We start from the raw sequence: 13,853 nt of genomic DNA, 5'->3' as shown, positions 1-13,853 counted from the left end.
GCTCGCCCTGGCCGCCAATGTTTCACTGGAGCAAGTGGAAAAAAAGAATGGGAGCGTCCGTCTCGTCCTCCACGGGCGCTGCGGCCAAGAGGCCGGTGTTCGACGAGCGAGAGGATGGTGAGTGAGCCCGGCCACCAGGCACCGGGCACCGGGGAGCGGGCACTGGGCGGCGGCCGCCTGGCACCGAGGCTCCCCAGCATGTCCCCCGCACGGCCGGTCGGCCGGCCGACTGACTGTGCCCGGCAGGGGCTATCTGAGGCCGGGGCTGCAGCGGCAGCGGAGGGGGCAGCTTTAACTTTCTTGGGCTGGGCATGTGAGAGGTCCGCCGGGGACAGAGGAGGGTATGTACGTTCGGCTCTTCTGTGCCACTTCGAGTCCCAGGACCTGGGAGCACTTGGTGGAGTGTCTCTCTGTCTCTCTGTCAGTCTCTGTGTCTCTTTCTCTGACTTGCCTCTGTCTTTCTGTCTCGAGATTTCTCTCAGGCTGTGTCTTTCTGTCTCTCTCTCCCTCTCCTTTCTTCATTCTGTCCCCTCGAACTCTCAAAACCTCTTCAGCTTTAGGAAAGCGGGGCACAGGACGGGTCATCCTAGGTTATTTGGCACGAGCCGACCTGCCCTGGTGCTGCGGTCCTCCTCTGTCCTAGGCACATACCGGCTCATCTGAGGAATTTGTTAGTGGACGCTTAGTCTTAGAGACTTGTCTGTGTGGGCCAGTCCTTGGGATGTGCGGGTTCATTGAGCCAGGAGCTCTCAGAGAGGAATGAATGCCAGGCAGTCAGCCATAGACTGGTCTGGGTAGATGGTCGGTCCTGCTTCTCTGCCCTCACTGGCTGCCTCCTGGGTCTGTGTTTAGGGCTGTGTATATTGCAGGCGTCGCGCCTGTCATTTGCAGGCAGGGTGTCCCTTTTGACGGATTGTCTGTGGCTTAGGAAGCAAAACCCATTCGCAGAGCTGATTGGATTCCCTAGCCTGGAAATTGAAGGGGAGACATGCTGTTGAGCTAGCAGGTGGGATTTGTAAGACAAATCTTCTTTCTCCCCATGTGTAGAAGGAGCCTCTCTCCCCAGCCCTCCAGACCAGTTTGAGCACTCTTTGGCAGATGCCTGTTGCCCAGTGAAGGGACTTAGGCTCAGTTCTAGTGTGTGCTGGGTCTCCCTCTTGAGTGTGAGGTGCATGGCAGCCTTGCCACAGGCCTGTAGAATGGCTTTAGCTTTCCCTTCTGAGACCTTTAAACATGATCGTGTTCCCATGATCATAAGAGGACCTGAGCAGCTGGTTCCAGAGTGGGGCCAGACCCGACTCCAGTCTCTGCGTCTGCATCTGCAGTAAGAGTACCACAGCGCTGATTCCCCCTTCGTTTTCTATCTTTGCTTCTCGGATAAATTAATGAACTTTCATCACTGGCAGGCAAAATGAATTCAGCATCATAGCAAGTCAGGTTGGGGCTGCATCTACTTTCTACAAACCCATCCTGAACCTTTCCCTGAAACTTCCTTTAGTCCAAGAGGCGTGGTCCAGTCCCCTCCTGAATTGTGTCCAGTGCTAATAGTCAGCAAGCATTTACTAAGTACCTACTATGTGCCAGGCAGTTTGCTAAGACTTGAGGTTAAATCAAGACGGTCCATGCTTTTGAATAGCTCACAGATGAATGGGACAGACAATATACAAACAACTTAACAGTACGAAGGAGAGAAACATTGGATAAATTGGGGGGTAACCAGCAGAAGGAGGACCCTGGCATTAAAGGGTCTCTGGGAGGTTTCTTTGAAGGTGAGATTTTAGTTGGGAGTTAAAGGAAACCAGGAAGCCAGTGGCTGGGAAGAACAGGGGCCTGAGGAGACTGGGTTAGATGCCAGGGCCGGGGGAGCCGGGGTGCCTTCTGTTTCCCATCTAGGAATGTTCAACTCCCACATTCCAAACACAGAGAGGAATCTAACCACTTCAGACTCCCAGGCTTGGGCCCAAGCCTAGCACCCAGAACAGGACAATAGAAATCACAGTTTAAATGAAAAGGGGTCACATTATGCTTTTTTTTTGGACATTTCTCAAAATAGTTAACACCCATAATTTTCATGTGCAAGCAGCTGGAGGAGCTGGGCTGGGCTGTTGTCCTTCACTAGAACCTCGTGGCAGTGGGAAAGAAGGCCAGCTCTTTGATTCTGATAAATAATTTAGCCATCATGAGAAATTAAAGGAAATAAACCAAAGACTGGTGCTACTGTTGGTACATTTCGGAATACATAGTGGGGTTTATTCCAAGTGGCAACATGAAGGTGAGGTGTGATTTGTGTTAGTATTGAGGGGGCATGCAGGAAGGGGTGACTCCCCAATGTTCCAGTCAATCAATCAGTCAGTTAAGGAGTGTTTACCATGTGCCAGGAGCTGAGCTAAGCTGAAAAGCATGTTAAGGATCACCTGTTGGAGGGCCCACCAAGAAGTATTTGACCTAAAGGCAAGGAGTCTCTGGTGTGTAATCTCCTGCAGGCAGATTTTTGCTACTGGACCAATGATGCTTTGTATTTCCAAAGGAGGACAGACAGGAAAGGCATGGTGAGACCTATGGCAGCTTCTCTGGAAGGAGAATCAGATTTGGGTAAGAAGAGCTGGGTGGGAATCTTGACTCTGCTTCTCACTCAGGACTCGGGCAATTTGGGCAAACCATTCCTCTCGGGGCTGTCAGGGATGCCTCAGGGCCACTCACCACACCCTTCCCCCTAGGAAATAAGAGGACAGAGACAAATGCTTGACCTCTACGGAAGTGGCTACGGTTAGGGAATGAGCTCCCTGAAACTCCAGTCCAGAACAGGAAAGCAGGTCTAGGCATTGACGGGTGGCCAGCGTTTCCCTTTGAAGATTAACCTTGGAGGCAGTGAACAGCTGAAATGAATTGGCTTATCACAGAGACTATTTTCGACTGTTTATGAGCCAGAATTTTTCTCCCAATGCAGTGGTGTGTTATGTTCCAGAATGCAGGAATTCACTGAGAAAACAAAAAGAGCACAGAGTCATGAAGGAATGTATGCTGCTGAATTCGTGAATTAACTTCTCACTGCACTTTTGCTCCTTGTTCAGTTGCTTCTGTCATGTCCGACTCTCCATGGCCCCATTCGGGGTTTTCTGGGCAAAGACACTGGAATATTTGCTGTTTCCTTCTCATTTTACAGATGAGGAAACTGAGGCAAGCAGGGTGAAATGACTTGCCCAGGCTCACCCAGCTAGTGAGCGTCTGAGGCTGGATTGGAACTTGGGAAGATGCATCTTCCTGACTCCAGGCCCAGCCCGCTATCCACTCAACCACTCAGCTGCCCACTTTTGTCCCCAACGGGCTGCCAACTTGCCAGGTCTCCGAATTCTGCGTTAAAGAAGCAACTGATAGGCCTGGGCTAGTGGGTGCTGACATCACCATGAAAAGTGATGAACACTGGACATTGCAGGCCCTGCCTGCACTCTGCCCCGCGCAGTCTGAACTCCACACTGCACTCCTGGGCCTGGCTGCTGAGCACAGAATGTCAGGGCTGAAATTCTCACAGCCACACACTGTAACTAGAGACCTTGGCCAGTGTCGTATCACGGGCTTGGAAAAGGGATGAGAAACAACTGAACTTGGTGATTGGCAAAACAGATCTTGGCAATCAGACCTGGCGGCGGCAGCGGCGTTACTCTGTCACCCACGGGTGCTTGTACAAAGTGCAGTCTTGACAAGGGGAGTGAGGGTGATGGCAGGGGACGACAGAGATGCTATCATGCAGGAGATGAAGTGAGCCAGCTTCCTTCTGAAAGCCGGTAGAGAGGGGAAGGAAGGGTCTGTGTCTTCAAGGAAGGACCCGTAGCCCAGAGCTGTGTTCCTTCCTCTATTTTAGGCTCATGATGTTTATTTTGGTGTTCTGAACCCACCAGCTCCCTCTTAGTACTATTGTCTTCTTCAGTGTTGCTTCTGAGGATATTTCAAGCAGTCCCACTCTTGTGCGGCTGTACTTGCCTTTACCGGTTCCAACTGGTTGCCATGGAGACCTCTGAGACCTTGTGATGATTTTCTTAAATAAAAAAGCCAATTAATGCTTCAAATTGAGTACATAAGATTTATAAAACATAAGGAGGAGGAAGGCAATTTAACCAAGCACCAGGTAAATTTCGGCTCGACAAAACCAAGTGCGGGCGTGCGGGGCTCTCGGTGTCCTCGGGGACCAGGGCAGCCAGGCATGAGGGGACTGCTTCATCTGACCAACCTTGAGGCCTGTTCCTCCAGGTGCAGCCTGGCTGCAGTCACCATGGGCTTCTTCGGCAGGGGTCGGAAGTCTCTTCCACTCAGACAGACGCCTTCCTCTGAGGTTTGCATTCCCACCTCCGGCAAAGCTCTGCTATGCTAAACTTTTGCGTGAATATCCAGACAAATGCTGGTGGGATGTCAAATCCGGGCATCCGATGCTGCCACCTCCCCAGCTCCAGGGATCCCTGGTCCTGACTTTTTGGTGTTCCCTGAGACCCAGGTATAAAATGAGAATAATTCAACTCCTTAAACATGGTTTTATTAATGGATTATATTATCTTGTCCAACCACTTCCCAATGTGTCTCCCTCCCTTCCTCCCTAATACCATCATATTTTAACAAATGAAACAATTAAGTAAAATTACTGGATGGGCCTGATGCTAGTGACAGGGAGTGCCATATTCACCGTTTACTGCAACACCGGCCCTCTGGAGCCAGCCAGCGATGACCGCTTGATGTGAACCCTGCTGTCTCAGAGTCGTTTCTTTTTTAAAAATTATTTCAGTTGCCGTGTTCTCTGCTCTGCACCAGCACATCCGAGGCTTCTCGAGTTTCTCTGAATTTTTCAAAATCAGCATTTCTTGTGGCGGAGTGATATTCCATTGTACTCATATGCCGTACTTTGTTTAGCTGGTCTACACTCACTTTCTTATACAATTCAAAATTGTTTTCCACAATATTCATCATCCCATGGACAGTATATTACTATACCTATCTTCCCACAGCCCCTCCAGCATCTACTGTTTCTGTCTTTTTCAGTTTGCTCATTTGAGCTGATGCTTCAGAGTGAATTGAGTTGGTATTTCTCTTCTAATTAGTAGAAAAGTGGAAATACTAAACACATTCCTTATATGCTATAACTCATTGGAATGTTCAATACAGGAAACATGAGCAAAGGATAAAGATCCATCTGGAGACTAGGAACATCAAAGAATAATCACAGGAACAATATAATTTTAAAGAGTGAAAAGAATGAGGCAATATATGCAACTTTATAGGATGTAAGTATATCATTGTTCAGAGGAAAATTTACCCACAGGCATATATAAATAAAATAGAAAGAAATTAATAAACTGAGCATGAAAATTTTAAAAGTAGGAAATCAATTTAGCCTCATACCATGCACAAAAGAAGAAAATTTGAAAAGCTAAGGAGAAATAGCTAAAACTGAAAATAAATGTATTGAATGGATAAAACTGAGTTTTTGAAAGTAACTAACAACTGATGATAAATGATTGTTAGTGTACCTAAGAAAGAAAAAGTAGACTCAAATTACCAAACTAACAAGAAGGTGAATTCACAATGAAAAGAGAAGACAATGATCAGAAATCATCCTATACAATTGTCAGCAAAACTGAGAATTTAAAGGCAATAGGTGGTTACCTAGAAAAATATAAAATACTTTAACAAAACAGAAACTAGAGATAGCACAACCCAATCTCAGGGGCAGCCCAGAAAAAAAATTTGATTATCTGGGCCTGGGTTTTTGGGGTGAGGCTTTCTTTGCTGCAGAGTTGTGCCCTACTGCTGCCTGGGACTCTCATGTTTGGAACCATCCATGTTGGAAACCATCTCTCGTGTAACATCATAACTGTGATATTGGAGAGAAGAAGAGAACCAGATGAACTTGAAAGAGACACCTCCCTGACCTATAAAAACCAGCTGGCCCTGTTGTGCATTGTGGTGCAAGCCTGTTCTGTGGGACAGACTGGGTGTCTGACGCCGAAGGTCAGAGCAGTGACCAAGAACCGAGCATATCTGGAGTGCCGGGGTTGGAAGGAAGCTCTTATCAGAATTGTCCATTCCCTTCACCCTCCTGCCAGCCCCAAAGATCATCACATGAGGATGTCATGCCCCCTTCCAATGCTGAACTCTGTGCTTCTGTAATATCTGACAAAACTTGACCATCCAAATTACATACAGAATTGATACCAACATATAAGTAAGACCAAATCATTCTTTAATAGTAAATTGGTCAGAGGATAGAAGTAGTTATCAAAAGAAGAAATGAAAACTACTAACAAAAATATGAAAAAAAGATAAAATCACTAAGAATGACTTTATTGATCCTCTGTGTGCCAGGCACTGTGTTGGGTGCTTGTGGATGCCAGACAAAAAATGAAAAACAGTCCCTGTGCTCAAGGATTTTACATTTTGGGAGGGTTACAACTTGTAGGCAAATGAATGAATATTAGATAAGAGAGAGGCAGATGAATGAATATCAGATGAGAGAGAGACAGAAACAGAGAGAGAGAGAGAGAGAGAGAGAGAGAGAGAGAGAGAGAGAGAGAGAATGAACTGGGCGAAGAGGAAGGATCAAGGACTCTGGACCATTATTTTCTAGCTGGAAGGGACCATAGTGACCATGTAAGTCTCTCATTTTACCAACCCAGCCTAAGAAAAGTAAGTGAATTAATCAAGGCAGTCAGCCCCACAGCTGGGATTTGAACCCAGGTCCAAGAACTCCTCACCCAACCAGACTTTCCACTGTCTCATGCTGCCTTCTGAAGAATGTGGTACCTGAGATGAGGCTAAGGGAAGTGGAGACTTTTAAGGGGGCAGGGGGAGTGTGAGCTTCTGCTTGGACTGGACTGTGGAGGAGAACAAGGCACGATAAACCTGGAGAGAAAGCTAGGTGGGAGGCACGTTTAGGAAGGGCTTCGGGCCACAGCAAAATCCTGAAGATTCTGGAGGAAGGGAGTGACCTGGGCAGAGCTGTGCTGCCTGAGCCTCAGGGGAGCAGCAGCTGGCTGGGGAGCCGCGGAGGTGATCGCAGCGGTCCAGGGGAGAGCTTCTTTGGGCTGGGCGGTGTGCATTCGGGCACTCCTCCCGAATCCTGGGCAGGTGGAATATTGTTTAATCCAGTGAGTTATAGCATATAAGGAATGTGTTTAGTATTTCCACTTTTCTACTAATTAGAAGAGAAATACCAACTTAATTTACTCTGAAGCATCGGCTCAAATGAGCAAACTGAAAAAGACAGAAACAGTAGATGCTGGAGGGGCTGTGGGAAGATAGTTATAGTAATATACTGTCCATGGGATGATGAATATTGTGGAAAACGCCTCCAGAAGAACCCAGGCCCTGGAATATCCTGCGCCTGGATGGACTCGCCTGCTTCTCCTTCCAGAAGCTGACCTCAGATAAGGGATTTTATCCCACAAAGAAGCTCCTGAAGGCCATCTGCAGTCTGTCCTAGTAGAGGCACTATCTCCCCTGGCGACATCAAGCTGGATCCGCACTGGAATTGCTATCCAAGCGCCTCTATGGAAAGGGACGTCAGCAGCATCTTGTCTGCGAAACGAGGATGATTACAGGTGGCCCCGCTTACTTCCCCGGGTGGTGAAGAGGGGCCAGGACCTATTTAAAGGTGAATTGTCCGTTGCTTCTGATATGCCAGTGTCTGCTTTTCCTTTCAAGCCCTGGGCATAGATAGACACAGCGTCTTTGGGAAATGTCACTGCATTTTCCTCGGTGTCCCAGTTAGGTGACAATCTGTGGACGTCACCTCCACAGCTGTGCGCGGATGTCAGAAACCGTCTCCTAGCCCCAAGCGGTCTGACGTGGAGGAGGACCCCCCTCCCACCCCAATTCCTGAAAACGCTTGGGAAAGAATGAACTTCGTGCTTACAGTCCATTTTGTAGTACAGCACGTTTCAGCTCCATCTTAGATCTGTCCATCTGGATGTGCATTTGAGAATGCTAAAAATAAACCTCTTTTTCTTAAAAAAAATTAGCCAGCTATTTCAGAAATCACGTCAAAGTTTGGCAGCAGCTTTGTCTCAGGTCTGAGGAAGAGTGGGGAGTGTGGGGCATTGGCTAGAGCCCTGGACTTGGGGACCTGGGTTCAAATCCTTCCTCTCATATTTACTAGCTCTGTTGCCTTGGGCTGCTCAGTTGGTCTGTCAGCCTCAGTTTCCTCTTATGTAATATAGGAATAACAATGCTGATAGTACCTTCCTTGGGACCTTTGAAATGTCCATCATTATTAATGAGGGAGATGCTTCAGGGGACTGAATTTTGCCAGATTTTATAACAGCTCAGAGTCTGCAGAACCGGCAGGGACCTTAAAAGGCATGAGGCCATGCTCCTATTTTACATACAGCTTGGGCCAGAGAGGCTCAAGGGTGCCTAGGTCATGAACTAGCTGAGTCCAGTTTTTGAGCCCAGGTCATGTGACTCCCAAACCAGTGACAATGAAAAGTTGGGAGAGTGATCAAAAGTGAAGCAATGTGCTCTTGGTTGTCCAGGCAGAGACATGCACAGCCACAGCGCTGTGATGCCTTCCTCTGACCCTGGCTCCTGCCAGCTTCTCTGGGGTCATCCCCCCACTAGACCCCCCCTTGAGGAGCCCCAGGGACCATGTTCGTGCCTTTCTTTGTAGCTTTTCTTTTCTTTTTCCCTTTTGGCTAAGCAATGGGGTTAAGTGACTTGCCCAGGGTCACACAGCTAGTAAGTGCTATGTGTCTGAGGCCGGATTTGAACTCAGGTCCTCCTGAATCCAGGGCTGGTGCTCTATCCACTGCGCCACCTAGCCGCCCCTCTTTGTAGCTTTTCATAAATGCTGTTTAACTCGACGACGACGTACATCTTCATGGCCTAGAGATAGCCAAAGGATCTTGAAAATGCCTCCAGAAGAACCCAGGCCCTGGAATATCCTGTGCCTGGATGGACTCGCCAGCTTCTCCTTCCAGAAGCTGACCTCAGATAAGGGATTTTGTCCCACAAAGAAGCTCCTGAAGACCATCTGCAGTCTGTCCTAGTAGAGGCACTATCTCCCCTGGCGACATCAAAATCAGATGTTTTCACGAGCTAGAGAGAAGGAAGAACCTCTCTGGGTCTTCCATCCAGATGGTCCTCCCTGCCCCTTCCCTGGCATCTCTCTGTGCCTCAGTTTCCTCACAAGCTGAGGGAGGAGTTTGGACAGGATGGCCTAAGGTTCCTTCCAGCTTGAGAGCTAGCATCCTTGGGGTTTTTCTGACCATTCCACAAGGGCAGTTCTTTCTTCTTCTTTCCTGTTCCTACATTTCGGCCCTTGATTCTGTCTTGTCTGACTATTTCCCACCTCTCCTTCTCATCTTCCCAGAGAGCTCGTTCGCTCCCTGACCACAGGGATGGTCTTCTGCTCAAGCCACGAATGACACATCCCCAAAGACAGAGAAAAGCCCCATAACCTAACCCATTGTGTCAGGCGAGTCCCCAAAAGTTAAGGCAACTTTGGGCATCTGGTTGCCAACCAGAGATTTTGGATTCCTCTCACATCAGCCCTGTCGGAGGAACTCCCGAGGTCCAACGTTCTTGGCTAGCACAGGTGTGGCTAGGGCTTTTTAAAGGCCTTTTGCCTTCGGTTGGGGTGTTCTCTTCCCAAGAAGGGATGTTGTTTTGGAGATTATGGCCCTCTGGGCAGCCAGCATCTGATGCCTGGACTCATGGGTTACTATTGACTGAATCTGGACGTAAACTGCCTTTTCTCAGAATTGCTATTTATTTACCTGTACCCAGGAAAGGAAGGAGAAAGCAGAAGCGCCTACCAGGTGCTCATAGCTCTCATCATTTTGGAGGAGAATGGGGGAGAAGAATCCAGAGCCAGTTTTCCACCATTCCCCATCTTTTAAAAATTAATTTTTATTTTGATGCCTTCTCTTCTCACCTCCCCCCCTTGAGAAAGCAAGAAAAATAAAACCTCTTACAAATGTGTGGTCAAGCAAAACACACATTGGCCATATCCAAAAGTAAAATGTCTCCATCTGCCCCCTGAGTCCATCCCTCCTGTCAGGCGGTGGGCAGCCTGCTTCATCATGAGTTCTCTGGAATTCTGGTTCCTCCTCGTGTTGATCAAAATCCCTAAATCCCTGCTTGTAGCCCACAAAACCAGTGATGCTTCCTGGTTGGGTTGCTCCCCCTCTTACACAGCCAACTGGGGTCCCAGGGCATGAGAGGATGCATGAGAGGTCATTGCATCACCCCGAAGTTCATCTTCAGTGCTGAGGCAGGGAATGTGTCCAGGCCTGTGGGCAGTGCCCCTTTGGGGCAAAGGTCTTGCCCCATAATTTCATCAAGTGGATTGGGTGGCTCAACTGATGAAAACCCCTAATCACCCCCTTTTGCTTGGCACTTATGTTCCTTAATGAAATGATGATGCTACAATGGCATTTATATTCGAGTATTTTATGGTTCATTACACACATGGTTTCCTTGGGTTGGAAAGGACCTCACGGGCCATCTAGGCCACCAAAAATACTGAAAACCTGAAAATTCCCCTCCACCACCTCCTTTACAAGTAGTTGTCCATATTCTGCTTGGATCCTTCCATTGACAGGGAGCCCACTACTTGGATAGAAAGTGTTTCCTATCATCAAACTGAAATTTGCTTCTTTGGCTTTCTTCCCCCTGTTCCTTCTGCCCTGGGGGTCCCTCCTAAGTTGTCTTGTCTCCAAGCTCATCATTTCCTGCTCCTTAGATTTTCCTCCATCTCTGCCATGTACTTGTCCTCCCCTGGATGTCCTCCAGCTTGTCAAGGTCTCCCCTAAATGTAGTTTGCAAAGTGGCCACAGTCTTTCCCATGTGCCTTGACTGGGGCAGAGTACAGGGGCAGTGCTACCTCCCAAGTTCTGAACATTTTTCCCTTCTCAGTGCAGCCTAAACTTGCATTCTCTTTCTTTCCTGTCATATCACACTGCTGACCCATATGGAACTTGTAGTCCACTCAGACCCCCACGTTTCGTCTGACCTGCCCTCTTTGACTTGGGCAGCTGATTTCTTGAATGCAGTTTGACTTACATTTATCTCTTGTCATCTTATTCTGTCTTTATCCACTATTTTAACCTGCCAAGATTGTTATGGTCTAAGCATCTTCTAGTTTGTTAGTGATCTCTGCTCAATTTGGGTCACACACATACTTGATGCTCGCACCATTTGTGCCCCCATGTAAGTCACTGATAAAAATGTTCCAGGTGCAGGTTCATGGAGCACTCCACTGGGGGCCTCCTGTCATGTTGATGTTGCAACGATGACAACTCTTTGAAGGCAGCCATCTTAACTGTTCTGAACATGCCAGATGGAATTAGGTGTTCTGCTCAAGCAATCAAAAAATCAGCATGCATTTTGGGTGCTCTGCCCTGGGGACACAAAACCAAAATAACCTCTTCCCTCAAGGAGTCTGCATTCTATCAGAAACATGGCATGTGCTCGAGAGACAACCCACCGATCAGCACTCGCACTCACTGTCTGCCAGGATCTGGCCATTTAGCTTGTTCTCAGACGCAGCTCCTTGGGTCTGTCTTGATGAAAACTCGCTTGTCTACAACGCCTTGCCAGGCTTTGTGGTCAAGTTCGCTGGCCTGTTGTTTGCAGACTCTCTTCTCTTCCTTTATTTTTTTTAGCTCTGCAGGATAATCTTTGCCCATGGCTCCTCTCTGACTGGCCACATTCTTCTACAAGTCCCTGGCCGTGACTCTACAGGCGTTATCTTCTCCTTCAATCCCGAAGACATCTGGCCGGGGGACTTTATCCCATCGGGGGTTCCCACTACTTAGTTTGGGGATTAGCTCCTTATTAGCCATTTTTGTTCTGCCCTTTCTAGCTCCAAGACGATTCTTGGCAGGGAAAACAGAAGTGAATTGAGCAGCTCTGCTTTTTCTCTGGCATTTTTTATCATTATCTCCTAAATTCTAAGCAGCATGCTCTGCCTTCTTCAGAATGCCTCTTTCCCCCATTTAGCTGAAAGAGATTCCTGCCCATTGTGGTCGTCTGAGGTCTTCTCTGGCCTGAGCTCATTCTGAGCTGGAGGGCTCAGACAGCTCTCTTACACCTTTGGATGTGTCCTGTTGCCTTGCCTTCTGCTTGCATCTTCTATACATTTCTGGACCTCCAAGAGATGTAAGGAGAGGATTTTTATCCCCATTTTGCAGATGAGTGAACTAAAGCTAAAAGGTTCCATGTCTTGTCCTGGGCCAAGTAGTTTCAGGACCATGAATCCATCTTTGAGGAGTTTTGGGATTTACTTTCTGTGGCCATGCATTGGAAGGATGCTTATTCTCCTAAAGGCACATTATCTAAAGGGCTGCAGTGTACCGAAGGGGAACGATGTTGGGGTTGGAGTCAGGACTCACACCCACTGACTCTGTGGTCAGGGCAAGGCTTCCCTGCTTGGAGCCTCCAAGTCTCCTGATGCGCGCCATCACTGTCCTAGGGTTTGGTGAATGCTGACTACTGCTGCTGGGGGCTTCAGTTTCTCTTCTCCATTCCCATCCACCATCCCCATCACTACCAAAAGAATCTTCCTAGAGCCCAGAGGTGATCATGCCAGGTCCTGCTCAGACACTTAGTGGCTCCCACTGGCTCCAGGATCAGTTCTAAACTTCTGGCTCCCATTCGTCGTCCCAGCCTCATTTTGCCCTCCTCTTCACAAACCCCACCTTCCCACCAGACAAGTCTGCCTGCTGTTTTCTGATTTTGACGTTCCATTGCCAACCTCCATACTTTTTTCCTAGCCACCCTCCATGCCCAGCGTGTTCGCCTTCATGTTTTACTTTCGTTCTTTCCCTTCTGGGGTCATACACTGCACCCATGCAGTCATATGTCAGTTGTCTGTCATTGACTATGAATCCTGTGGCACTGAGGGGAGCCACCATACTGATGAAATCATGGCTCTTCTGAAACAAATTTAGAGGCGAAGAGTTGGTGCCATGAGTAGAGGGCTGGACTTGGAGTCAAGAAGACCAGAGTTCAAATCCTGCCTCAGACAACTGCTAGTTGTGTGACCCTGGATGATTCACTTAAGTCCTGCCTCACTCTCCTTATCTGTAAAATTAAGATGTTGGACTCAGTGACCTCCAGGGTCCCTTACAGCTCCAAATCTATGATCTCACCATCTAAGTTTGCTTCAGAGAAGTTGTTTTATGTTGACATTTCTCCTTGCCTTCCCACTCGGTGTCATCTTTGCTCCTGCCCCTTGCAAATGAAGCCATTTGCCTGCTGCCCTCAAGTGCTGGCAAAGCCAGACTGAGGAGAGCGGGAGGGGCGAATGCCGGGCTTGGGCCGGGAAGGGGAGTGGCTAAAGGTTCTGGTATTAAAAACACGTATTTGAAAAAGTCATACACAAGTGTGCACTTTGGGTGCTCCCTCCGCCTCTGCCAGCTCCTTCCACCCCCCCCCCCAAATTAAGGGACTGACACCAAGACACCCCCTCCCCCTCCTGCCAAAGCCTAGCTAAGGGACGGCAGGCTGCAGGTCCCCGAGTCACACACGGACAAACTCTCTCTCTCTCTCTGTCTGTCTCTCCCCACTTTTTCTTTCCCTCTCCCTACCCAACTTCACTGTCACCCAATCTCTGAGAATGTGTTAACTGCTAATAGAGTATAGTGAGAATGGCTTCCCAGGGAATTCATAGTTGCATTTTATATCTTAATTTGCATGGATTTCTCCTACTCTATGTTCTCATCAAACAGGACTGGTTTTCATCCCTGCCCAGAGTGCCCTAGAATGCTACATCAGTGTCAGCCAGAAGAGCCCTGAGCCTCTACCAGGAGAATGTAGGCTCCCTGGGGGCTGGGTCTTCTTTATTATTTCCTTTGTATCCCCATTGC

The 13,853-nt window shown here is 48.3% G+C and overlaps 1 protein-coding gene across 1 annotated transcript in view; it reads left to right on the top strand.

Moving 5' to 3' along the window:
* STK32C (serine/threonine kinase 32C) overlaps positions 1-13,853 on the top strand; it is a 183,969-nt gene continuing 170,116 nt past the window's right edge. Inside the window, exon 1 of the mRNA XM_027840491.1 lies at positions 1-117. Coding sequence (XP_027696292.1) covers positions 18-117 — 100 coding nt within the window. The 5' untranslated portion in view covers positions 1-17. The remainder of the gene's footprint in view (positions 118-13,853) is intronic.

Source organism: Vombatus ursinus, unplaced genomic scaffold, assembly GCF_900497805.2.
Source record: "Vombatus ursinus unplaced genomic scaffold, bare-nosed wombat genome assembly UNPS02014845.1, whole genome shotgun sequence".
Taxonomy (NCBI): Eukaryota; Metazoa; Chordata; class Mammalia; order Diprotodontia; family Vombatidae; genus Vombatus; species Vombatus ursinus.
The sequence above is the reverse complement of the archived record's forward strand: the minus strand, read 5'-3'. Positions and strand labels throughout refer to the sequence as shown.